The sequence below is a fragment of the Emys orbicularis genome, chromosome 7 (genome assembly GCF_028017835.1).
Source record: "Emys orbicularis isolate rEmyOrb1 chromosome 7, rEmyOrb1.hap1, whole genome shotgun sequence".
In the NCBI taxonomy this organism is placed as follows: Eukaryota; Metazoa; Chordata; order Testudines; family Emydidae; genus Emys; species Emys orbicularis.
In genome coordinates, this window is record NC_088689.1 from 100,888,607 (window position 1) to 100,911,659 (window position 23,053).

The window sequence follows — 23,053 nt, forward strand, 5'->3', positions numbered from 1 at the left end:
GCCTCTCCCCCCCGCCCCCGCCAGCCTCTTAAAGGGCCAGTACCTCAATCCTCGTAGTCTCTTAAAGGGCCAGCGCCTCACCCCCCCATTCTCTGCCCCCTCCCTTTTCTTAAAGTGGCAGCACCCCCTCCGGAGGGGTGGGGGGCGGCGGCGGCGGCTGTTTCTTTAAGGCTGTCTTCGGCCGGCCCCACCCCCGCGCCTGTGGCCGCCCCGCCCGCAACCCTTGCAGGCGAGGCCGAAGCAGCTAGGCTGGGTGTCCCGGGGCGCTGGGTGCAGCCATGGCCGGGGCGCGCCCGGGGGTCCACGCGCTGCAGCTGGAGCCGCTGCGGGTCCCCGAGACCCTGATCCGGGGCAGCAAGTTCATCAAATGGGACGAGGTGAGTCTGGGGAGAAAGACACCCCCGCCAGTCCCAGGAGAGTCCTGTCCTGTCCCCTCCCGTCCCGGGAGACCCCTGCATCCGCCCCCCAGACCGGGATACCCTTGCACCCGGAGCTCCCACCCAGGAGAGACCGCCCCCCAGCCCGGGAGACTACCTGCACCTGACCCCCCCCCCCCCCCCCCGGGAGAGATTCGCCCCCTCCCTCCTTCCCCCTCTTGCTCCTGACCTGGGAGAAACCCCCTGTCCGGGGGAGAGGTTTCCCTCAGCCCCGTATTCCTCCCAGCATCCCTCTGGAGAGTTCCCCTAGGCACTTCCCTCTCTCCCTATGTACCCCCAGATCCCCCTGCACTCCTTTCCCCTGAAGAGGCGACCCCCATGCACCTTCTATCTCCTTCCTGGGCAGTCCCCCCAGGAGGGAGACCCTCAACATCACTCCCACCAGGAGAAAGTCCCTCCAATATCCTGAGGACCCCCCATAGCAACCTGGCAGGGGTGAGGGACATAGAGTGGGAGGAAATTATTCTGTGGGGAGCCCTTGACACCTCGGAGGAGACACTCCCATCCTCCCCGGCCCCTGGCAGTTGGTCTTTCTTGCCTCTCTCCTGCATCTCCCTTGGGGACAGTGTGTTGCCGTGTACCCCAGGTCCACAGAGGGATTCCTCTGTGCCCCCTGTATAGTCCCCTAATGCCCTGCTCAGGCATCCCAGACTCTGTCCTGTGCCCCCCAAGCCTCACCCAGCTACCCAAAATTCCCATACCTGTCCTCTGAAGCCCCCTGCATAGTACTCCAAACTATCCAGTTGGCTTGCAAGGGAAGGACTGTGTTGAGCGCCCCCCCCCCCAACTTCCTATCTCTGCTGCCCTCTGGGCCCCTCAAATCCCTCTGCTTAACCCCTAGGGACAGCCCCACCATTCACCTCCAGCACATACCCCTACACTTTGTACACCAATTCCTTCCTGCATCCCTCCAGAGGGGGTCCACCGAGCCCCTGCATCCTAGGAAAGGGGAAGAATTTTGGGGGAGACCTCAGGCATAGGTGTAGTTTGACTTCTAAATTTGGGGGGGCAGCTTCAGTCAGGCCAATGGGACGGCATGTGTGTGGGGGAATTCTGTGCCTGTCCTGAGGCTTGCGGTTTAGGGGGCACAACACCCCCCTGCTCCCCCAACTACAACCATGACCCCAGGGTGGTGGTAGGATCTCCCTGGCTCCTCTTCCCCACACCATCTAGATTCGCAATCTCAGGCCCAGCAATTCCCCAGTGGCTTGGAGCTCAGCCCCCGAAACCAAATAAGGAAGTGTGAGATGGAAAAGAGAGGACCCCATCAGGGGAGAAAGATTGGGGGGACCCCCCACTAGACCCCCATCTAGTGAGGCATAGAAACATAGCTCTGACTGCCCCTCCATCCTGACCCTCCTCCTCCTGCTATCCCAGCCCTGGGCTCCCCCCAGCTTTGCAGGAGCCCCTCAATCCTGACATGTAGTCTACCCCCACCCCCACAGGTTGGTTTGATTGACTCTAGCGCTGCTTTGGAACCCTTAGTGACTCCTTCCTTTCCACCTGCCCCCCCCCTTTGGGGGTCAGATTCCCCTCCCCAGTCCTGGGAGGGAGGAAATGCAGCATAGTTGGGGGGAGGGAGGCAGCAAAGGATCCCAGACACCTGGGTTCATATCTCCATGTGCATCTGTCCTCATTATTGGGAGGTGGAAGCACAGCAGGAGTTATGCACTTGAAGGTTTCCCTCCCCTGCCTTGAGCACCCCACCCCATAGCAGGATGTCCCTATTCACCCCTGACACCCTAGGGTGCCCAGCTCACACTGTAATTGGATGCTGCCAGGGCAGATTTGGATGGGTTGGAGGAGGCTGAGAGCTGGCCTTATCCGAGCCCCCCCCCCACCACCACACACACACATCCCCTCCCCACACACATGGGCCTAGTACTGAGATGCAGCCGCCTCTGGGCTGGGACATGGCAGCAGGTTAGAAGCCCTCAGAGCCAGGACTGAGAAACCCCTTTTCCCTGGAGGACCAGATTTAGGGATGGAGGGGACGAGGTCTCTTCTGATCCAGCCCCCTTGTGCTCTGACTCCCCCTCCCCCAGCACTGGCATCCCCCCTTCTTTTTCGCTCTGGGATGTGAAATCCTAACTGTGTTTGCACAGCTCAGAGAAACAAGCTCCCAGGTCCTTGGCCAAGCACCGCTCCACGCGCCCCCCAGCCACTTCCCGACTAGCTGTGAGTGTGGCCAGCCCAAGGCTGCAAGGTGCCTCCCAGGGCCCCTCCCTCCCAGCGCCCCAGCTCTGCAGGTACCCCTCAGCCCCGTCTCATCCCCCTGCTATCCCAGCCCTGGGCTCCCCCACCAAGCTTTGCTGGTTCCCCGCAACCCTGACCCGCAGCCCCTGCTATCTCAGATGTGCAGCTGTGTCAGATCATGCCTTGTAAGTTCAGGGCTGGGCAGGTGCCAGGCACTGCCTGGGACGGGTGGTACTAGGAAGGCTGGGGGGTTGGGCACTCCCTTCGCACCACTCTGGGGCAAAGTCCTGGGGCACCAGCGGCTTTGTGATGCTGTTTTATTGCAGCTGAATCTGGGGTCCAAGGTCTTTCCCGAGTGAACAGGTGATGTCTGAGCCCCCATCCCCTCAGCCAATGGGTCCCTGCTGGGAGGGGCCGGGCTGGGGTAGCTGGGAGCTCCCCTCACAGCCAGTGCTCCTGCTTTGCTCCCTACAGCGCCCCCTGCTGGGAGAGTCTGGCCTGGAATAGCCGGGAGCTCCCATTGTGTCCCAGTCTCTCTCTAGTCTCTTGTTTTTGGCTCTTGACTCATTCTCATGCATCCCCCTCCCCCGACTCTTTGCATTTAAGCCAGCAGCACAGAGGGGCCATTGACCAAGAAGCACATCAGGTCTCCATTCATTTCCTCCCCCCCCACACCCCACTTGAACAATGCGCTGCCTAGGGGGAATCCTGTCTCCTGGATAGCCAGGATGGGAGCCAAGGGGCCTCTCCAAGCAAGAGGGGTTAACCCCCACCATGTCCTCCCAGTGTCTGTGATCCCTGGGGTAGGGCAATAAGATACTCTCATGGGGATGGGTGGGGGGGAGACCTAGTTAGGTCTGTGGGAGTGCCCTGCCTTGCTGGGGGGAGGTGCGATCTGGGATAGGTAGTGCTCTCTGCTTAGGATGCATTCACAGCTCCGTATGGGGGGCAGCAGGATTTGGAGGGGCCCTCACTGTGGATTGCCACCAGCACTGCAGGTCCTGGACCCCCAGACCAGGGCTCACCTACCCCCTGCTCATGGCTAATCCCCCACACACACACACACACAGACGCTAGAGCTTCCAGGCCAGGGCTCCCCTGTCCCCTCGCCACGGCTGATACTCCCCATGTGCCCACTCCTGCCAAAAATACCTGCACCTAGTAAGATCTGGGACGCCACAGAGCTGGGGGACACTGAGCATCCGGAGGGATAGGCACGTGCAGGAAAGTCACTAGACTAAGCTTTGGCCTCAAACCAGCCAGACCACATGGGGGGCTGTGGGGTAGGGATTGAGGGGCACCAGCAGAGCTGGGGCGGGGAAATGGGGGAACCAAGGCCTGGGATAGCAGGGGGCTGTGGGTTGGGGGGCACTGGTAGAGCTGGGGGGTGGGTAGAGCCCAGGCCTGGGGTAGCCAGAGGCCATGGGTTGGGGTTGAGGGGCACTGGTAGAGCTGGGGGGTGGGTAGAGCCCAGGCCTGGGGTAGCCAGAGGCCATGGGTTGGGGTTGAGGGGCACAGGCAGAGCTGGGGGGTGGGTAGAGCCCAGGCCTGGGGTAGCCAGAGGCCATGGGTTGGGGTTGAGGGGCACAGGCAGAGCTGTCTGGGGGAGGGAAGAGCCCAGGGCTGGGCTGGCAGGGTGGGTGCGGGTCTGGATCAGGAACAGAGCCAGTTGCACTTACACTCCTTCCTCTCTGTGCCCCCAGGAGCCTACAACCCAGACTCTGGTGACGCTGCGGGTCGACCCCTTGGGATTCTTCCTCTACTGGAATGCGCCTCACATGGTAGGGCCCTGGCAGCACTTGTAGCGCGTGGCCTGAGCTGAAGCTGGTTTCTGCCTCCCCCCCCACGCCCCCATCAGGCCCTGCTGAGATGACAGAGCCCGGAAACACTTGGCACTTTCCCTGCCCTTATCGAGGTCAGCCAGGGAGCAAGACGGGAAAGGCCCCATGGCCGGAAACGTCTATCAGCCGCCCCCCATTTCCTCCCAGCCTGCCCTTCCTATGGCGCCCCCTGCTGACAGAGGCCAGCACTGGATGGGAGCTCCCCCCACAGCTGGCCATCCCACCCCACTCCCCACAGTACCCCCTGCTGGGGCAGGCTGGGGTTGCAATACTCAGGAGCTCAGCCAGCCTGCTGCTGCTCTCCTGGAGCTGGCCTGGGAGGCTGGGTCACTCGCTCTTGGGGCTGAGCCATCAGGCCTGTTTGGCAGGAATTCGCTGGGGTGGTGCCAAGGGGCGGTCACCTGCCTGCCCCCTCCCTCGCCAGGCTCAGTCTGGGGGTGAGCCCTCCTTCCCCCAGTCTTGTCTCCCCAGCGTGCCCCACCCCCGCACTCTGATTTATGGTGTTGATACATTCTTAGGAGGGGGTGGTTCTTGCGGAGGGGGGAGGGAGGCAGAGGATTGGGGGTAGTGGGATGGGGGGGGAGCAAGTGGAGGGTGGGAGGGTAGAACTGGGGGGTGCAGAGTGGTGGGAGAGTTGAATTTGATTCAATCTGCATTCCAGGTCTCTTCCCCCCCCCCCCTTGCTGCTCCCCGTCCCCTCTGAATTAAGTTGGTTTCCCAAGGGTGGCTAGTTTTGAGACACCCCCTGGTGGCTGGCTGGGTGGGGAGAGGGCTGCCAGGTCCCCTCTCAAGGGACCGTGTGGAAATTCTTGTATTTCTCTCAGCTACAAAGGGTGGGCAGGTTCCAAGCTCTGCTGTGGTTTCCCCCCCCCCCCCGGGGCCATGGGTGGGGATGTGGGGGGGAGTGTTTCTGGTTTGGCCCCTCTCCCTCTCTGCCCTTTCCCATGACCCCCCAGCACAGCCACCCAGGCCTCACACAGGAAATGCCCCCCCACTGCCGCCCGCACACCCCAGGGGTGGGGCTGCCTCCCTCCTTCAGGCCCCAGATGGTCCATCTCCTGAGCTTCCCTTATTCCTGGACCCCTATAGCCCCCTACCCTGTGTCATCCCCCCATTTCCCATCCTGGTGTCCCTGCTCCCCATGCGCCGTGTGCTGAGGGTGGGTACAGGATCCTGGGGCGGGCGGGGGGGCGGTGCAGCAGGGATTCCCCCAGCAGCAGTTCCACAGGATTTGCCTGCCTTGGCAGCTGCTTTACATGTGGCTGGGATTGGTGCCCAGGGCCCGGACCATTAGGCAGGAACTCCTCCTCCCACCCCCCCGGCTGTGGGGGTCTGCACTGCCCCAACTCTAAGGGGCATCTCGTCCCGCCCCTCTTTTTGTCCCTGGCAGGAAGTTGACATCTTGGACATCAGCTCCATTCGAGACACGCGGACTGGGCGCTATGCCAGAGTCCCAAAGGTGAGGGAGGGGCTCTGCCAGAACCAGCTGAAAGTGGGGGTGAAGAGACTGTACAATCACAGACTGGTGCCTGTAGCCCACCCTCCTCACATGCGGGGAGAGACCCTACCACGACAAAGAGAGGGGACGGAGGGGGACTCTTCAATAATAAACTGGCGCATGCTGCCCTCCCCCACCCCCACCCCCACCCCCCACTGCAAGGGAGACCCTACAATAAGGAACCTAGTTCTCCATCCCAGCTTCCCCATGGCCAGTGTGGGTTGGCTGGGTAGCTGAGTGATCCCTGCCAAGCTCCACCCCCTCCCTCTTTAGGTTCTGGGCCCCACCCTGGGCCCCAGTTAGGGATCATCTGCAAATTCCCTGTCATGGGAAGACAGTTCCCAGGACGGAGCTGGGAGAGTGCAGGGTTAGGTCTAACACTCCCCTCACTTCCGCGAGGGAGCCATGCCTGATGGGGGAGAGGAATGAGGTGCCTGGGAGACCCTCCCATAATGCACTGGGGGCCTAATCCTGGCTTGAGCTGAGAGACCCCACAAAACACAGCGGGGGCACAGCAGGGGAGCCGGGCACTGGCTCATGATCCCAGAGATGGCCTGGAGTGGGGGGTGGTTTTAACCCTGATTGGCTGAGCTGCCCAGTGCAGCTCCTCATGGGGGGGGGGGGGTGATGTCACAGCACTCTCTGCTGGCAGGCAGAGCATTGCTTGCTCACACCATCCCCCTAACCCCTGTCAGGACCCCAAGTTGCGGGAGATGCTGGGATTGGGGGGCTCAGAGCCGCGGCCCGAGGAGAACCTGCTGACTGTGGTGCATGGCCCAGACCTCGTCAACATCAGCTTCCTGAACTTCATGGCAGTGCAGGAGGACGTGGCCAAGGTGGGTGTGTGGTGGGTGAGCGGCAGCTGGCAGGGGACCAGGGTTGGCAGTAGGGAGGGAGAATGAATGGGGAGTGTTGCCAACTGTGGCGTGGGGGATGTTGGAGGGGGGCTGATGGGGTGGGTGGAAAAGGGGATACTGGGAATGGGGGGACAGTTGAGTGCCTGGGGGAATGGAGGGAGATGTGGGCGGGGAGGGAGACTGGCAGTGGGGGAAGGTGAGTGGGGAGCAAGCAGGAGTAAGCAACGGGGCATGGGGGGGCAGGACACGGGGGGGCAGTACAGTACAGTACTGGGGGAGGAATGGAGGGGAGTCCATGGGGGAGGGGGTTGGCAGAAAGGTGCCAATAGGCCGTGGGGAGCGAGCGGGGTAATCAGCAATGTGTGGGAGATGCTGGAAATGGAGGAGGGTCGGGTAGTGGATGGCCGGGGGTTGCCAAGTGAGTGGGGGTTGGAGACTGGAGATTGCATCTCAGATGGGGTTGGGGCAGGGTGGTGCCTAGTAACTATGTCCCATAGGAGCGCACCCTACTGGCTCACTAATGGGTGGGGGAGAGGGCATCCTTGGCACAGGGGAGGAAGGGGGCAGCAGCCCTGCGGTCTCTCATCTCTTTTCCCCCACACTGTTCCCCCCAGGTCTGGACCGAGGAGCTGTTCAAACTGGCTATGAACATTCTGGCCCAAAATGCATCTCGCAACACCTTCCTGCAGAAAACGTAGGTCTTAGCGTCGGGCAAGGGATCCCTATATAAATAGCTCGTGCACCCTACTCCAGATGCGGCTGCATCCCAGCACCGGGCAAGGGATTCCCGTATATGCAGCCCCCGCACTCCACCCCAGAAGCATCTGTCTCCCAACACTGGGCAAGGGATCCTGTATAAACAGCTCGTGGCACCCCACCCCAGAGCTGACTATGGTGAGGGGTGTCTGGCCAGGCTTTGCTGCTCTGTAACCTCTGTCTTGTTTCCTTCCCTCAGCTACACCCGGCTCAAACTCCAGGTGAACCAGGAGAGCCGGATCCCAGTGAAGAAGTACGTTTCCCGCCCTGCCTCCTGCTCCCTTTACTGTAGTAGGGAGCAGCCAGGGACCCAGCAGGCCCATGGGTGGTGTTTCCAAACCCCTGACTGAAGATGAGCTCTGCTGGTACCTCTCAGTCCCGACTCACAGCTCCACCCCCCCCCCAACCACTGCTCTGCTAGTGCCCCTCAGTCCTGACCCACAGCCCCACCCCCCAACCACTGCTCTGCTAGTGCCCCTCAGTCCCGACCCGCAGCCCTCCTCCAACCACTGCTCTGCCGGTGCCCCTCAGTCCCGACCCGCAGCCCCCTCTAACCTGAGCTCTGCCGGTGCCCTTCAGTCCTGACCCACAACCTGCCCCTCCAACCCTTGCTCTGCTGGTGTCCTTCAGTCCGAACTGCAGGCTTCCCGCTCTCCTGTCTCCCCAGCATCTTGAAGATGTTCTCGGCTGATAAGAAGCGTGTGGAGACAGCTCTGGAGTCCTGTGGCCTTAACTTCAATCGGGTACGTCCCTCCCCCCAGCCACTCACCCCAGCTGCCTCGTGCCCCCCAGCGACTGACATGCACCCTTGTTATTCTCCCCAGAGTGAGTCGATCAAGCCGGACGAGTTCACCCTGGAGATCTTCGAGCGCTTCCTGAACAAGCTCTGCCTGCGCCCCGACATCGACAAAATCCTGCTGGAGATGTGGGTGCTGGCCCCCCCGGGGTGCCGCTGGGAGGGTGGGCTAGTGTCTGGGGCATGGCTTTGGGGCTGCAGCAGAGGGTCTACTGTCAGGAGCAGGGGGCAGTCTGGGAATCGGGAGTGGGGCGCCTGCTGACGGTATCTGGAGAGGGTCCATTGTCTGGTGGGGTGGCACTGGCGATGCCGCAGGGGGAGGGGTTATGTGTGTTTGTGGGGTGGGGAAGGAAGGCTCCCAGCCACCAGGGAAGTTGGAGGAGGGGGGTTTAGCATCTAACTGGAATGGCAGTGACCTGCCAAAGGCGGGGGTGCTGTGGGGGTGAGGTTGCCTGTGGAGGGTGTTGCCTGGTGGGTAACATCTCTTTTCTCCCCCCCCCCCCCTCCAGTGGGGCGAAGGGGAAGCCCTACCTGAGCCTGGACCAGCTGATGGATTTCATCAACCAGCGGCAGCGGGACCCGCGGCTGAACGAGGTGCTGTACCCTCCCCTCAGCCGTGCCCAGGTGCGCCAGCTGATCGACAAGTACGAGCCCAACCGCCAGTTCCTGGAGCGTGGTGAGCCCCTGGGGGGCGGGGAGAGCTAGCAGGGAGTGGGGGTGGAACCGGAGTGCAGATGGCAGGGCTCGGGGGAGCCCTGGGACAGGGCTGAGGGAGACTGGGGAGGGGAATGGCAGTAGGGGTGCAGGAGGACTGGGTACCCTGCTGAGGGCTGGTCGTCCTCACTAACCTCCTGCCCCCCAGACCAGATGTCCATGGAGGGGTTCGGGCGCTACCTGGGGGGGGAGGAGAACAGCATCGTCCCCCCTGAAAAGCTGGACCTGAGCGATGACATGAGCCAGCCACTGAGCAGTTACTTCATCAATTCCTCCCACAACACCTACCTCACAGGTACGGGCCCCCCGGACCACCCCCCATAACCCCTCCCTCACAGGTACGGCCCCCCCAAACCGCCCCCCCATCAACTCCTCCCACAACACCTACCTCACAGGTACGGGCCTCCCCAAACTGCCCCCCATCAATTCCTCCCACAAAACCTACCTCACAGGTACGGGGGGGCCTGAACTGCCCCCATCAACCCCTCCCCCAATGCCTACCTCGCAGGTATTGGGGGGCCGTCCCCTAGCACCCTCTGAGCTCCACAACTACCATGCAGGTCTGGGGGACTCCCTGGCATCCCTAGGGATGGCCCTACCACATCCCCCCTCATAGACCCCAGGTACTGCCCCTTGTTCCTCCTCCTCCCTGTGGTGTGTGTGTGTGTGTGTGTGTGTGTGAGAGAGAGAGAGAGACAGCATGCGAGGTGGGTGTGTGCTAGGAACGGTCTGGAGATTGGGGATCAATGAGTTTGTGTTGGGAGTGTGTTTGTGTGTATGGGCTGGGTCAGGGCTGTGTGTTGGGGGGGTTCTGTATGTATGGGCAGGGTGGGGGTCTGTGAGTTGAGTATGGGGGTTGGCGGGGTCTGTGGAGTGGGTGGGTTTGTGGGGTCAGGGCTGTGGGGGGGGTCTGTATGTATGGGTGGAGCAGGGGTCTGTGAGTTGAGTATGGGGGTTGCAGGGTCAGGGCTGTGTGCCGTGGCTATGTATGTATGGACGGGGTATGAGAGTTGCAGGGGTCAGTGGAGTGGGTGGGTTTGTGGGGTCAGGGTTTTTTGCTGTGGCTATGTATGTATGGACGGGGTGGGGGTCTGTGAGTTGAGTATGGGGGTTGCGGGGGTCAGTGGAGTGGGTGTGTTTGTGGGGTCAGGGTTGTTTGCTGGGGATCTGTATGTATGGGTGGGGGTCTGTGTGTTTGGAGTCTGGGAGGGTCAGGGCGTCCATGGGGTGCTGATGCTGAGACCTTTCCCTCCCTGCCCCAGCGGGCCAGCTGACGGGGAACTCCTCGGTGGAGATGTATCGACAGGTGCTGCTGAGCGGCTGCCGCTGCATTGAACTTGACTGCTGGAAGGGGCGGCCCCAGGACGAAGAGCCCTTCATCACGCACGGCTTCACCATGACAACCGAGATCCCTTTCAAGGTACTGACTGACGCACCCCTGGGACCCTCCATTGCTCCCAGGGATGTGGGGCTGGAGGGGCCACAAGAGGCCACCAAGTCCAGCCCCCTGCGCTGAAGCAGGACCAATAAACCTTGACCTTCGCTGACTGGTGTTTGCCCAACCAGGTCTTAAACACCTCCAGTGACAGGGAGTCCAACCTCCCTTGGAAGCCTGTCCCAGAGCTGAGCTACCCTTAGAGTCCTAACGTTCTGCCTCACATCTGGCCTAAATCTCCCTTGCTGCAGATCAAGCCCATTAGGGTCCTGCCTTCAGGGGCCACAGAGAACAATTGATCCCCATTCTCTTTGTAGCAGCCCTTAACATATTGGAAGACTGTTAGCAGGTCCCCTCTGTCGTCTTTTCTCATAGCTAAACAAACCCAGTGTTTTTAACCTTTCCTCCTAGGTCAGGGTTTCTAAACCTTTTAGCATTTTTGTTGCTCATCTCTGGACTCTCCAATTTGTCCACATCTTTCCTGAAGTGTGATGCCCAGAGCACACAGTACTGCAGCTGAGGCTTCCCCAGTGCTGAGTAGAGTGGGGCGGTTACCTCCCATGTCGTACATACAACATATCTGTTAATAACCCCCCCCCCCAATTATATTAGCCTTTGTCACAACAGCATCATGTTGTTGACTCATTTGAACTGTGATTCACTATCAGCCCCAGATCCTTCTCAGCTGTATGATCACCTAGCCAGATCTTCCCCATTTTGTAATGGTACGTTTGATTTTTCCTTCCCAATTGCAGTACTTTGCACTTGTCTTTACTGAATTTCATCTTGTTGATTTCAGATCTCTTCTCTAATTTGGCAAGGTTGTTCTGATTTCTAAGCCTGCCCTACAAAGTGCTTGCAACCCCTCCCAGCTTGGGTCATCTGCACATGCTATGAGCACACTCTCCACTTTACTGAAAACGTGAAATGATACTGGACCCAGGACTGACCCTTGTGCCAGCTGTGGGACCCCACTGGATACCCCCCCCGCACACACATTTGACAGCAAACCATTGATAACTGCCCTTTGAGTAGGGCCTTTCATCCAGTTTGGCACCCCTCCGATAGTAATATAATCTGACCACATCTCCCTAATTTGCTTATGACAGCTTCACCAGGATCGTGACGATTCCATTAAGATACTGGGGACCCCCCCCCCAGTCCTGGGCTCCTGACCCACAGTCCCCTGATGTTCCCGTCCTGGACTCCCCCAGGCTCCCAGCTCTGCTGGTGCACTCAGTCCCAACCAGCAGCCCCTTGTTATGCCAGCCCTGACTCTGGTCTCCCCCGGCTCTAGGAGGTGATTGAGGCCATCGCTGAAAGCGCTTTCAAGACCTCCCCATTCCCCGTCATCCTGTCCTTTGAGAACCACGTTGACTCGTGAGTAATCCCCGTGGCCCCCCGCCAGCGCTTCCATCCTGCTCCCTGGGGCACGTCCTGCTGGGAGAGGCTGGGGCTCCATAGCTCTAATGGCCCCTTCACTCTGCCCTCAGGGCCAAGCAGCAGGCTAAGATGGCCGAGTACTGCCGCAGCATCTTTGGGGATGCTCTACTGATCGATCCCCTGGAGAAGTACCCGGTGAGGTGGCCGAAGTGGGGGGCAAGGAAGTGGGGGGATCAGGCATGGAGGCAAGAAAGAGGAGTATCTAGGCATGGGGGTGGGGTGCAAGGGGGAGAGGAGGAGGGAGGGGTATCCAGGAATGGGGGCAGGGGGCAAGTGTATCAAGAAGCTGGAGGTCAGGGTTGGGGGTATTTGGGAGAGTGTGGGGAAGTGGGGAGAGGATTGGGGTGTGTGTGGATGAATGGGTCATGAATATCTGGGGATGGAGGGGCAGACAGGGTGTCTGGAGGAGGGAGTTGGGTCAGTGGGGATTGGGGGGAGAGAAGGGGGGCTGTCCATGGGGTCTCCATCCCCTCATGGCTGGTGGGCCCTCTTCTAACCCTTGTCCCCCCTCAGCTGCAACCGGGCGTGGTGCTGCCCAGCCCCCAGGAGCTCATGGGCCGCATCCTGGTGAAGAACAAGAAGCGGCGGCAGCGGCGGGCGAGCAAGGGCCCCGAGGGGAGCAGCATCCGCAAGCGCCTGCTGGAGTCCACAGTGAGCGACGCGGGGCCAGGCCTCGGGGATCTGCCCTCGCCCCCACCGGGTACGTACCCCTCCCCAGCCTGTGTATCCCCCCCCTGCCACCTCCCACCCCCCCCCCACACACACACGGTGTGTACTCTGGATCCACCCCCACCGGGTACGTACCCCTCCCCAGCCAGTGCCACCCTCCCACAGGGTGTATACGCTGGATCCACCCCCACTGGGTACGTACCCCCTCCACAGCCGGTGTGCCCCCCCACTGGGTACGTACCCCGGATCCGCCCTGGCTCCCATGGGGTACGTACCCCTCCCCAGCTAGTGCCACCCCCTGCCAGGTACTTACCCCCTGGATCTGCCCTCACCGCCCCCCCGTCCAGTGCCACCCTCACGCCAAGCACCCTGGGCTCTGTACTTCCTTTCCCCACCAACCTCAGGGACAGCTTGGGCATAGACAAGCCCGACCCCCGCCCCAGCTGAGGGGGGAATCGGGCAGTGCTTCCCTTCCAGGCTCTGCCACGATCTCCCCTCTCCCCACAACCACGCAGTGCGCTCCTCCCCATGGAGCTTTCCCCTCGGGGGTGGGGCAGGAATATGATACCCCCCCCATGGGTGCTGTGGGCCTGCCATGGGGTCTGCACAGGGAAATGCCCCTTCTAGATGTGGGGTCCACCCTCCATTTCCTGTATCACTGGGGAGCTGGGGGCACCTTCTCCCCCCTCCCATCAGCTCTGTGGTGCTCACACCCCCCTCCCCCCCCCCCCCCCCCAGGCTCCCACTATGTCGAGCAGCACAAGGGGGCCACCCCTCCGGTCATTGCCAACGGGGAGGAGAAGGCGCCACCGGAGAGACTGGCCAAGCTGGCAGAGCCCCGTAAATCCATTGGTGAGTGGGGAGGGAGGCACGTCCCATCCCTAACATTCCCCCCCCCCCCCGAGCATCAGAGCCTGGGGGGGGGGGGTCAGGAGGAGGGGTCTGAGTGATGAGGGGGCCTGTGTGTGGAAGGGGACTGTGGTGGGGTTTGGGGCTAGGGCACTGGGGTGACAGTCCTGTGCAGGGGAATATGGGGAGGCTGGGGGCAGCGAGGTTGGGTCTCCCTGGTGGGGAGCAGGGGGTGGAGTGACTGTGGGGGGGGGGTGTTTAAGGGTGGGGTGTCTGATGGTCCAGAGTCTCTAACCCTTCTCTCCCCCCCCCACCTCCACCCCTCCAGACCGGGAGGCTGACAGCGAAGAGGAGGAGGAGGAAGAGCAGCCAGACCCCAAGAAGCCCACAACAGATGAGGTAAAGGGGGGCCATGGGGGCTCCATTTCTGGGGGCTTCCCTGAGGGGGGGGTCTCCCCTCCTGCCCCCTGGTTTGTAACATGGGGGGGTTACTGGGTGGGGGTGACTAGGATGTGAGCAGCACTGAGATGGCAGATGTGGGGGTCGATAGCCAGCTGTGCCTGCCCAGCCCCCCGAACCTTTGCAGAGAGGACTTTGCTTCTTGGGGAAGTGGCCTTGGGACCCCAAGTTGGCTGCCCTGACCTCCCACCCCCACCCCCCACAGGGCACGGCCAGCAGCGAGGTTAATGCCACCGAGGAGATGTCCACACTGGTGAATTACATCGAACCCGTCAAATTCAAATCCTTCCAGGCCGCCAGCAGTGAGTGTCGGGGGGCGGGGAGGCTGTCTGGGGGGCAGAGAGGTGCGGGGCGCTGAGATCTGAGAGGCTGGAAGGGTAGGAGCTCTTTGTGCAGTGGGCTTGGTTGGGGTCAGAATGCTTGAGGACTTATGGGGGGATAGGGTTTGAGGGGCAAGGGGAGCTAGAGTGGAGGAGTGGGCAGGGAGGTCTGTGAGGATGGATGGGGTGTGATGGTCTGGGGGGAGGGGAATTTGGGGGGGCTACCCTGGGGGCTGTGGGGGAGGCAGGGCTGTCTGGGGGGGCTCAGTGGAAGGTTGGGTGTTGCTGACCATGGAAATGTGGCAGTGGGGCTGATGCTGCAGGAAGGGGTCTCTCCACAGGGGGGCGCTAATGCACTCCCCCTTACTGTCCATAGAGCGGGACAAGTCCTTCGAGATGTCGTCCTTCGTGGAGACCAAGGGGCTGGAGCAGCTCACCAAGAGCCCCATGGAGTTTGTCGAGTATCCTGCCGGGGGCAGTAGTGGGGGGCAGGGAGCTGTGGGGGGGTGGTATAGTGGGGAGGGCAGAGGTAGGTTTGGTGGAGCTAGCAGGAAAAAGTAGGGTTGGTGGGGGGGGCAGGGAGCAGTGGGGGGATTGTGGGGAGGGCAGGAAAAGGGAGGGCTGGTTTGTAGGAGGGGGTGAGCTGCAGGGTAGGGGCGGGTGCTCCTGTGGGGGGGCTGTTGGCCGCTGTCTCCCACTGCTACCTTGACACCCCGCCATGTGCCCAGATACAACAAGAAGCAGCTAAGCCGCATCTACCCCAAGGGCACACGGGTCGACTCCTCCAATTACATGCCCCAGCTCTTCTGGAACGCCGGCTGCCAGATGGTGGCACTCAACTTCCAGTCCCTCGGTGAGGATCCCCCTCAGTCGTGACCCGCAGCCCCCAGCTAGCCCCCAGGCTCCCCCCAGCTCTGCCAGTGCCTCTCAATCCCTGGTGCTGGGGGACCCCAGTGCGATTGGAGTCCTCGGGAGTAGTTACTGTGTCATGTTCCCTCAGCACCTTCCCTCTTAGTGCCATTTATTTTGCACCCCCTACCCAACTGAGGTTGTGCCAGTGATGTGGGGGGGTGAATGAGGAGTTCCTCATCCCAACTCTCTGGGGCTCCCCACAGTCTTTCAGTGCCCTACCCCTAATCTCCACCTCCTCATGGGGGTCCTGTTACTCTCCAGACTTGCCAATGCAGCTGAACCTGGGCATGTTTGAGTACAACCGGCGCAGCGGGTACCTGCTGAAGCCCGAGTTCATGAGGCGTGAGGACAAGCCCTTCGACCCCTTCACTGAGAACATCGTGGACGGCATTGTGGCCAACACGGTCAAGGTCAAGGTAAAAGCTGGGGGGCTGATGCCAACCCATCCTGGTGGGCATGAGGGTGGGGGAGTATGGGGTGTGTTTGGGGCACAGGGGTGTGTGGGGCCTATGGGGCATGTGGGGCTGGGGCTTGTCAGGGGGCACTTGGGGGTGTCAGGTGGGATTGGCTGTATGTGGGGGGTCATTAGTGATTCTGACCCCTTCTCCTCCTCTTCCCCCTCCCCTCCCCCCCCAGATAATCTCGGGGCAGTTCCTGTCAGACAAGCGGGTGGGCATCTATGTGGAAGTGGACATGTTTGGCCTCCCCGTCGACACCAAGCGCAAGTTCCGGACACGCCCGTCCCAAGGGAACTCCTTCAACCCCGTCTGGGATGAGGAGCCCTTCGTCTTCCCCAAGGTAAGGCCGCTGGAGCAGGGGCAGTTGATACCACTGTGTGGGCAGGGTTGGAAGAGTGTCCAGCCTCTTCCCAAGCCCAGGTGTGGGTGGTCCCCCCCTCCTGTGGGTCCCAGGGGCAGCATCTAACCCCTCCTTTGCTCCCCCAGGTGGTGCTGCCCACGCTGGCATCCCTGCGCATTGCTGTGTTTGAGGAGGGGGGTAAATTTGTCGGGCACCGGATCCTGCCTGTCTCAGCCATCCGGTCTGGTAAGCGGAGCCGCCTGGGGTCCCTGCCCTCACCCCATCTTTTGCCAAGGCAACGGGAGAACGGGGGACGTGCTGGTTACCCGACAACCTCCCCCCATGAGCTCTAGGCCTGGTCCCATCATACATTGTTCTAGGCCCGTCACTGAGGCAATGGGGAGGGGATTTGTGAGATGTGAATTACCCAGAACCCCCTGCAGTGGGTGCCAGATGCATTGCTCCTGCCCCCTACAGTTATTTCTGCCCCTCCCCCCCAGTTCTGTCAGCCCTCCCCCCTTAGGGTCCTGTGGGCAGCCTTGTCTCTGTCCCCTGAGGGGTATGGGGGCACTCCCTACCCAGCCCCCAACAATGCTGGGGGGCACAGTGCCCCCATAAACCCAAGTATGCTCCCCCCCCATTTGGTCTGGGCTGACCCCCCTCCTGTCTCTGTGCCCTCCCGACCAGGGTACCACTACATCTGCCTGCGCAGTGAGAGCAACCAGCCACTGAGCCTGCCCGCCCTGCTGGTCTACACAGAAGCCAATGATTATATCCCAGACGACCACCAGGGTACGTCCTGCTGTGGGGCTGGCTGGAGGGGAGCCGGGGCTGGTGGGGTGTCTCTGGAAGAGGGTGTCTATTTGGAGGAATGAGGGAGTGTGGCCTAGGATGTTGGGGGGGGAGAGTAAACGGGGGGGCTGTGGTGGGGACTGGGGGGGAATTTCCCTCCCATGTATCTTTCAGCCTCCTATTTCTACCCCTTAGACTACGCAGAGGCCCTGATCAACCCCATTAAACACGTCAGCCTCATGGACCAGCGGGCAAAACAGCTGGTGGCGCTGATTGGAGACAGCGAGGTGAGTGGGGACTGGGCATAGGGTACCAGAACAGGGGTGTGTGTGGGGGAATGTGGGATAATGGATCTGGGGGAGGGAGGGCGCGTGCAGTAGTGGCTCTGAGGGAGAAGGGGAATGGGGTATCAGATGGGGGATGCTTAGGGCAAGTTGGGGGGCAGTGGATCTGGATCTGAGGATAATGGGGTACTGGTGAGGGGCGGGATCCCACTCCATCTAGAGGTATGGCTTGGTGGGGGCTCTAGGAAGGAGTCAACAGGAGTTTCGGCAGGGGGTGGGTCTTGGGGACAGGTTGAGGGGAGCCCACTGAACCCATCCTTGAGCCCCTCTCTTCCCCAGGAGAATGCAGAGAAGCCACGGGAAACACCTGGGAAGCAGCGAGCTGATGTGGTGGCCGAGCCCTCCACGGACCCCCGACAGCCACCCGCTGTCCTGCTGCCCCCCACCGGCAGCCCCAGTGTCGCCAGCCCAGGCAAGGGAGATCTCTGATTCCTGTCCCCATTGGGGGGGCAGGGTTATAAGCTGGGGGAGGCTTCCCTTTAATGTGGGGGAGGGAGTGTCCCCTATAAGGGGCGGGGGGGGGGGGTGTCGTAGGCTGCATGAGGATGGGGGGGTTCTCCTGTGATGGGGAATGGTGCAATGGAGCCAATCCCAGTGGCATGTGGGGGATGCATAATGGCGGAGACCCCTGTGGTCCAGTCCAGTCTTCAGAGCTGTAGACCTTTTGGGGGCTGGAAGAGATGGGGGTGGGGGGTGTTTCTCCTCATGCCTCCCCCTAACAACTGCCTCTTCCCCCCTGCAGGGCAAAGGGATGACCTCATTGCCAGCGTCCTCGCAGGTAAGGGCTGCACCAGAGCATAGGACACTGCCTCCCACTGACCCCACATTCCTCAGCTTGGAGGTAGTGGGAGGAATCAGCTTTGTTGTTACAAGCCCCCTGCGCCCCTCCCCAGAGGCAGCTGCATCTCAGCACTGGCTTCCTGTGTATGCAGGGATTGGGGGATGCTGAGACTCTCCTCCCCTTCCTCTGTTCCAGAGGTGGCCCCCCAGTCCCTGGAGGAGCTGCGGCAGCAAAAGGGCTACATCAAGCTGCTGAAGAAGCAGTACCGGGAGCTGAAGGAGCTACGCAAGAAGCACATGAAGAACATCTCCAGCCTCAACAAGAAGCAGAGCACCCGGGCCAACCAGCTGCACAGCGACAGCCTCCGGCGCCGCTCCCAAGTGGAGCGGAGCCTGCGCCGTGGGCACCAGGAGTGAGTGTCCCCCTCATGGCTCTGCTGGTGCCCCTCAGTCCTGACCTGCAGCCCCTACCACTGCCTCTCCCACAGCCCCCTGTTATCCCAGCCCTGAGCTCCTCCCCCCAACTCAGTCCCGACCCACAGCCCCCATCATGCTGACAGTCTCTGTCCCTTGCAGTGCCAACGGCTCACTGGAGGCACTGGAGCAAGAGGTGTTTCGGCAGAAGCTGGAGCTGCAGGAAGGGCAGATGCGGGGACTGCTGCAGCTGCGGGAAACCCAGCACCAGCTGGAGAGAGCCCGCAAAAAGGAGCACCTGCAACAGGTACCTAGGAGGGCGGGCAGAGGAGCATCGGAATAAGGGGAGCTCAAACAGGTGCCCTTCCGGAGGAGGGCACAGGGCAGCTCCCAAAGATCCCCTGCAACTGGGGGTCGGGGGGGAACTGCACATAGGTATCTGGGGAAGGGGTTCCAGGAACTAGGAGGGGCGGGTATGGGGGGTGGAATGCAAGGGGCGCACTTTGGTGGGAGGCAATGCGGGATTGCTAGCTGGGAGGGGAGTTTGGGGGAAGGGAAGCTGCCAGGGTCAGGGATCTAACAGCAAATGCCCTGATACTGCTCCCGTCTGTCCCCACCCACCCACAAGGCCCAGCAGCGGCTGCGGGAAATTGCCCAGGACTGCCAGGCTGCCCAGCTGAAGAGAGTCAAGGAGACAAGTGAGAGGTTGGTACCGGGGGGTGGGGGCAGGCAATGGCAGTTTCCCCAGTCCACTGCTCCCCCTAGGGCTGATAGATCTCTGTGCCCCTCCCCAGGGAGAAGAAGGAGCTGCAGAAAATCCTGGACCGCAAGAGGCACAACAGCATCACAGAGGCCAAATCCCGGGAGAAGCAGAAGAAAGACGTGTGAGTGGCAGGGGCGAGTGGGAGCTAGCGGTGTTGGGCCGGTGGGGGGGGGAAAGGGGTTAGTGGGGGGCAGAGGCTAGTGGTGGAACAGGAAAGGAGAGAGCTAGCAGGGGTGGGCCCAGTGCTGGGGGAGGTGACATGCCCAACCCCAACCCCAGGAGTGGCAGGACTAGGGCTGTGGGCCCCAGTGCACATGGGGGTGGTGGGGAGGGGAGGCAATATGAACCCTGGGTCACGGATGTGTCACTGGGGGATAGATAGGGCATACAGATCCCTGTGCTGCGGGGGCTGGGGTATGTCCCAGCCAGTTCTGAGCGTGATCAGTCTGGGGGACTGGAGTTGACCCTTTATGGGAAGGGGCTGTCCCGTCTGATGGTCTGTCTCTTCCTCCCCTCCATCCCTGCAGGGAGCTGACAGAGATTAACAGGAGACACATCAACGAATCAGTGAACTCCATCCGCAGGGTGAGTGCCCCCCACGTTGCTTCGCTCTGCCCCCCACATCAGCCATTTGGGGGGGAGAGAACAGCCAGCTGCCCCACTTGTGACCCGCCCAGGTATATGGGATCCCTGTAAGATCTGAGCATTAGTGGGGGCAGCTCTCCTGCTAGTCCTGCCCCTCATTCATTCCCTGGGCAGCGACCGGCTCACAGCACCCCTTTCCCTTGGTCTGCTCCGCTAAGAAACTCTTTCCCCCACTCCGCAGCTGGAGGAAGCCCAGAAGCGGCGCCAGGAGAAGCTTGTGGCCGGGCACCAGGAGATCCTACAGCAAATAGAGGAAGAGGAGCCCAGGGTGAGTGTGGCGCGGGGGGGGGGGGGGGGTGAGTGGCAGTGCCAGGGGGTGTCTCCCATGGGCCCAGTTGCCCTAGCAGGGGGGAGTGAGTGGGGCAGGTGCTGTTCTAGGGTCACCCCTGGATGCCTGCAGTGGGGGGAGGAGCTGTGGGCCCATCATGCAGTGTGGAGGAGTGATTTGTGCAGCTTCAGGCCCTAGAGTAGCCGTGGGGGATGGGGGTCTGTCCCATTGTGTCCCCCACCAACACCCCTGTCCCCTCCCCTGCAGCTGGTGGAGGAGCTGGAGCGGGAGTGCGAGCTGGAGGCACAGGCACTGCCCCAGGAGATCCGCCGCTTCCTCCAAGCTGAGCTGGAGGTGGGGGTGAGAAATGGGCACCCCCCTGCTGCCCCTCAAGAAGAGGAGGATGAGAGCACCGTGCTGTGAAGCGGCGGGGGGGGCCTGGCACCGCGCTCCTGCTGCGGAGAACATCGTGCTGGGAGATGCGCCCCGCCCCCCCCCCCCCCCAGCCACCCCACTGGGGAGACCACTGCTGAGATGGGGGGTTGCCCCGGCACCTCCACACCCCCTACAACCAGCATGTGCTGCAGGGGGAGAGGGAGGTGGCACTGTGCCCCCTTCATGCACTGGGCCAGAGGGGCATGCAGAGTCTCTGCTTTCGGGGTGTTCTAAGAGGTGGGAGTGCAGGGGTGGGGGGCTACATGGGGTGGGGCCACTGCAAATACACTAAGACACACTTTTTAAATACATTTTTACTTTTTTAATCAGCTGCCCTACAGATTATTCAGGGGGCTTGATGCTGCCAGGGGGCTGCCTCATTGTGAAGTGGGGGCTGTTTCCTGTCCTGACAACCCCCACCCAAAGATGAGATTGTGGGGGGTAACCTGTTGTGCCCCCCCTTATGACCTGGGGCTGATCCTTGGGGGAACCTCAAAGCAGGATAAAAAGGGCTATTTTTATATAAAACCTTTTTTAATCCTATTTTTTACTGATTTGTATCTTTGTAGTTTTTTGGGGGGGCAGCTGGGTGTGACACTCCCTCCTTCCCCAGGGACAGATGTAACATAAGAGCCTTTTATTCTTCTACAGATTATTTTGTATGGGGGGAGTGGAAAGGGGGTAAAATGCCCCTGACTGTAACTTTTTTCCTGGCTAATTTTTTTTTTTTTAAATGTGGAATTTCAATAAATCTGCCTCCAGGGAGTGACCAGCCTCTTCTCTGGTGGGGGGGGAGTCCTGCCCCCAGAGCAGCTCCCCTGTGAACCCAAGGTGCAGTGCACCTGCTGTGGGCTGGGCTAAATCTACCCTCCGCTGGGGGGGACCTGGGAAAGTTCTGTCGGTGGGAGGAGGTGTCATCCCCCTACATAGCTTCTGCTCTGAGACTCCCAGCTGGCGCTTGGGAGTGTGAGAGGAGGGTCCCTCCCTGTTCGACTCCCCCACCCCCTCCCATCAGGTTCACAGCCCACTGTAGTGCAGAGGTAAACACTGGTGCCTGGGTTGTGTCCCCCCCAGCTCAGGGACATGTCCCCGCTGGCCCAGCACGCAGAGCTCTGCCAAAGGCCTAGGAATGTTGGTGCCTGTTGAAGCCAAAAGAAATGGCCCTTACACCTGATGAACTGGGGGGAAAGGCCCCGTATCCTGCCCCCCAGCCAGTCCCCCCTATCCTGGGACTAAATTGGCATTAGCACCCCCTGGAGCACAAAGACACAACACTTTTAGTACAAAGTTTTGTTTCTATTTGTTTCTCTTTTTTTTTTTTTTTCTCTTCCCCTTAACAAATGAAAGATGCAGGCAATGGGAGTGTGACAGGGAAGGGGGAACTACGAGGGGCAGGAAACATTGTGGGTTTAACCAGTCAGCAACAGGCAGACACGGACAGACAGATGGACAAGTGCAAACACATATATTGACTCACAGATGCTAACGACCGACAGATGCCAGGATGGGACACCATGCATGGGACGAGTGGTATGGCTGCATCAGTTAGCCCCACAGCCCAGTTCTCTGGGGGGGAATCTGGAGAGTGGGGCTCTGTTGTTGTTCTTAAATACAAAATAAAATATTCTTTTCTATCTTTTTAAATAAAATAAAATCAAAAGAATAGAAATCTGGATTCTGTAGGCGACGGAATGGACTGGGGGGAATGGACCCCAATTTGTTGCTATTTTCGTTAGCAAGACTTTGTGCTGTTTTGGCGGGCAATGGGGGTGACCCCAATATTGAATTTGGAGCCTATTCCCCCACTGAGACCTCATGGGGGGGTCTCTTCCCCCTTGTCCTAGTGAGAGTTCATTAATAATGGTGTTTTGGGGTGGGGGACACAAGGGTCCCTGTGCTTGGGAGCAGGGAGGTTTAAAAACAAAGTGCATGAGAGAGAGAGACTGAGCCTCCCAGTCCCCGCCTGCCACGCCCCCACATTTGTATGCTGACCTTGCAGCCCTGCGGGTGGGGCTGCTGCTATGTGCCAGATGCCACATTCCCTACCAGCCCCTGCTAACAACCTCCCCCTCCCCCCCCCCCCCAACTATCCTGCCACCTGCAGGCAGGGTTACCCCCTCCTGGGTCCTTGCTACCCCATGGCACAAGTAGGGAGATTGCAGGTGGGAGGGACTTGGGGCAGGAAGGGCTCTCAGGGGTGGGGGTGGATGGAATGACCTTTGCCCCCGGCTAAATCCAAAGTGCACTGGGGGGGGGGGGGCAGTCTACACTTGGAATGTCCTTTGTCCCCTTTTGAACTGAGTTGGGGGCTGGGGGTTTCCCCCAAGCTGGAGGAGTGCCCAGGGTGTGGGAAGGGGACTCTGCAGTGTGGGAGGCTTCCCCAGTTTGAGGGGGCAGGCGATGGGGGAGGTTGGAATGTCCTTTGCTCCTGCAGCACCTGTTGTTGCCCCCCCTGTGGAGCACTGAGCTGGGGGCATAGCCTCCCAGGCAGTGTGAGGGGCTTTCCCCAGAGCTGTTGAGTGCTTCCCACCCCCAGCCAGAGGCCTCGCCTCCCAGGGACTGGGGCAGGACAGTTCTCCCCACCCAGAGCTCAGGCTGGGGGGGTTCCCACCAGCCAGAGAATGGGGGTCTG

General features: G+C 60.9%; 1 protein-coding gene across 1 annotated transcript; it reads left to right on the forward strand.

Annotated features, from left to right (window-relative positions):
- The first annotated feature begins 278 nt into the window (after window positions 1–278).
- PLCB3 (phospholipase C beta 3) lies at window positions 279–20,409 on the forward strand. The gene is made up of 33 exons (XM_065407177.1): window positions 279–377; window positions 4,337–4,414; window positions 5,865–5,933; window positions 6,668–6,808; window positions 7,444–7,523; window positions 7,785–7,838; window positions 8,253–8,328; window positions 8,410–8,510; window positions 8,891–9,057; window positions 9,244–9,390; window positions 10,358–10,515; window positions 11,828–11,910; window positions 12,024–12,108; window positions 12,487–12,673; window positions 13,381–13,494; window positions 13,820–13,890; window positions 14,156–14,252; window positions 14,647–14,731; window positions 14,999–15,123; window positions 15,444–15,598; window positions 15,819–15,980; window positions 16,127–16,226; window positions 16,668–16,772; window positions 16,968–17,059; window positions 17,396–17,528; window positions 17,859–17,894; window positions 18,093–18,309; window positions 18,473–18,617; window positions 18,939–19,015; window positions 19,105–19,194; window positions 19,601–19,658; window positions 19,900–19,986; window positions 20,254–20,409. Exons 1-33 carry the CDS (start codon window positions 279–281, stop codon window positions 20,407–20,409), a joined length of 3,630 nt encoding a protein of 1,209 aa, XP_065263249.1.
- Window positions 20,410–23,053: the final 2,644 nt, after the last annotated feature.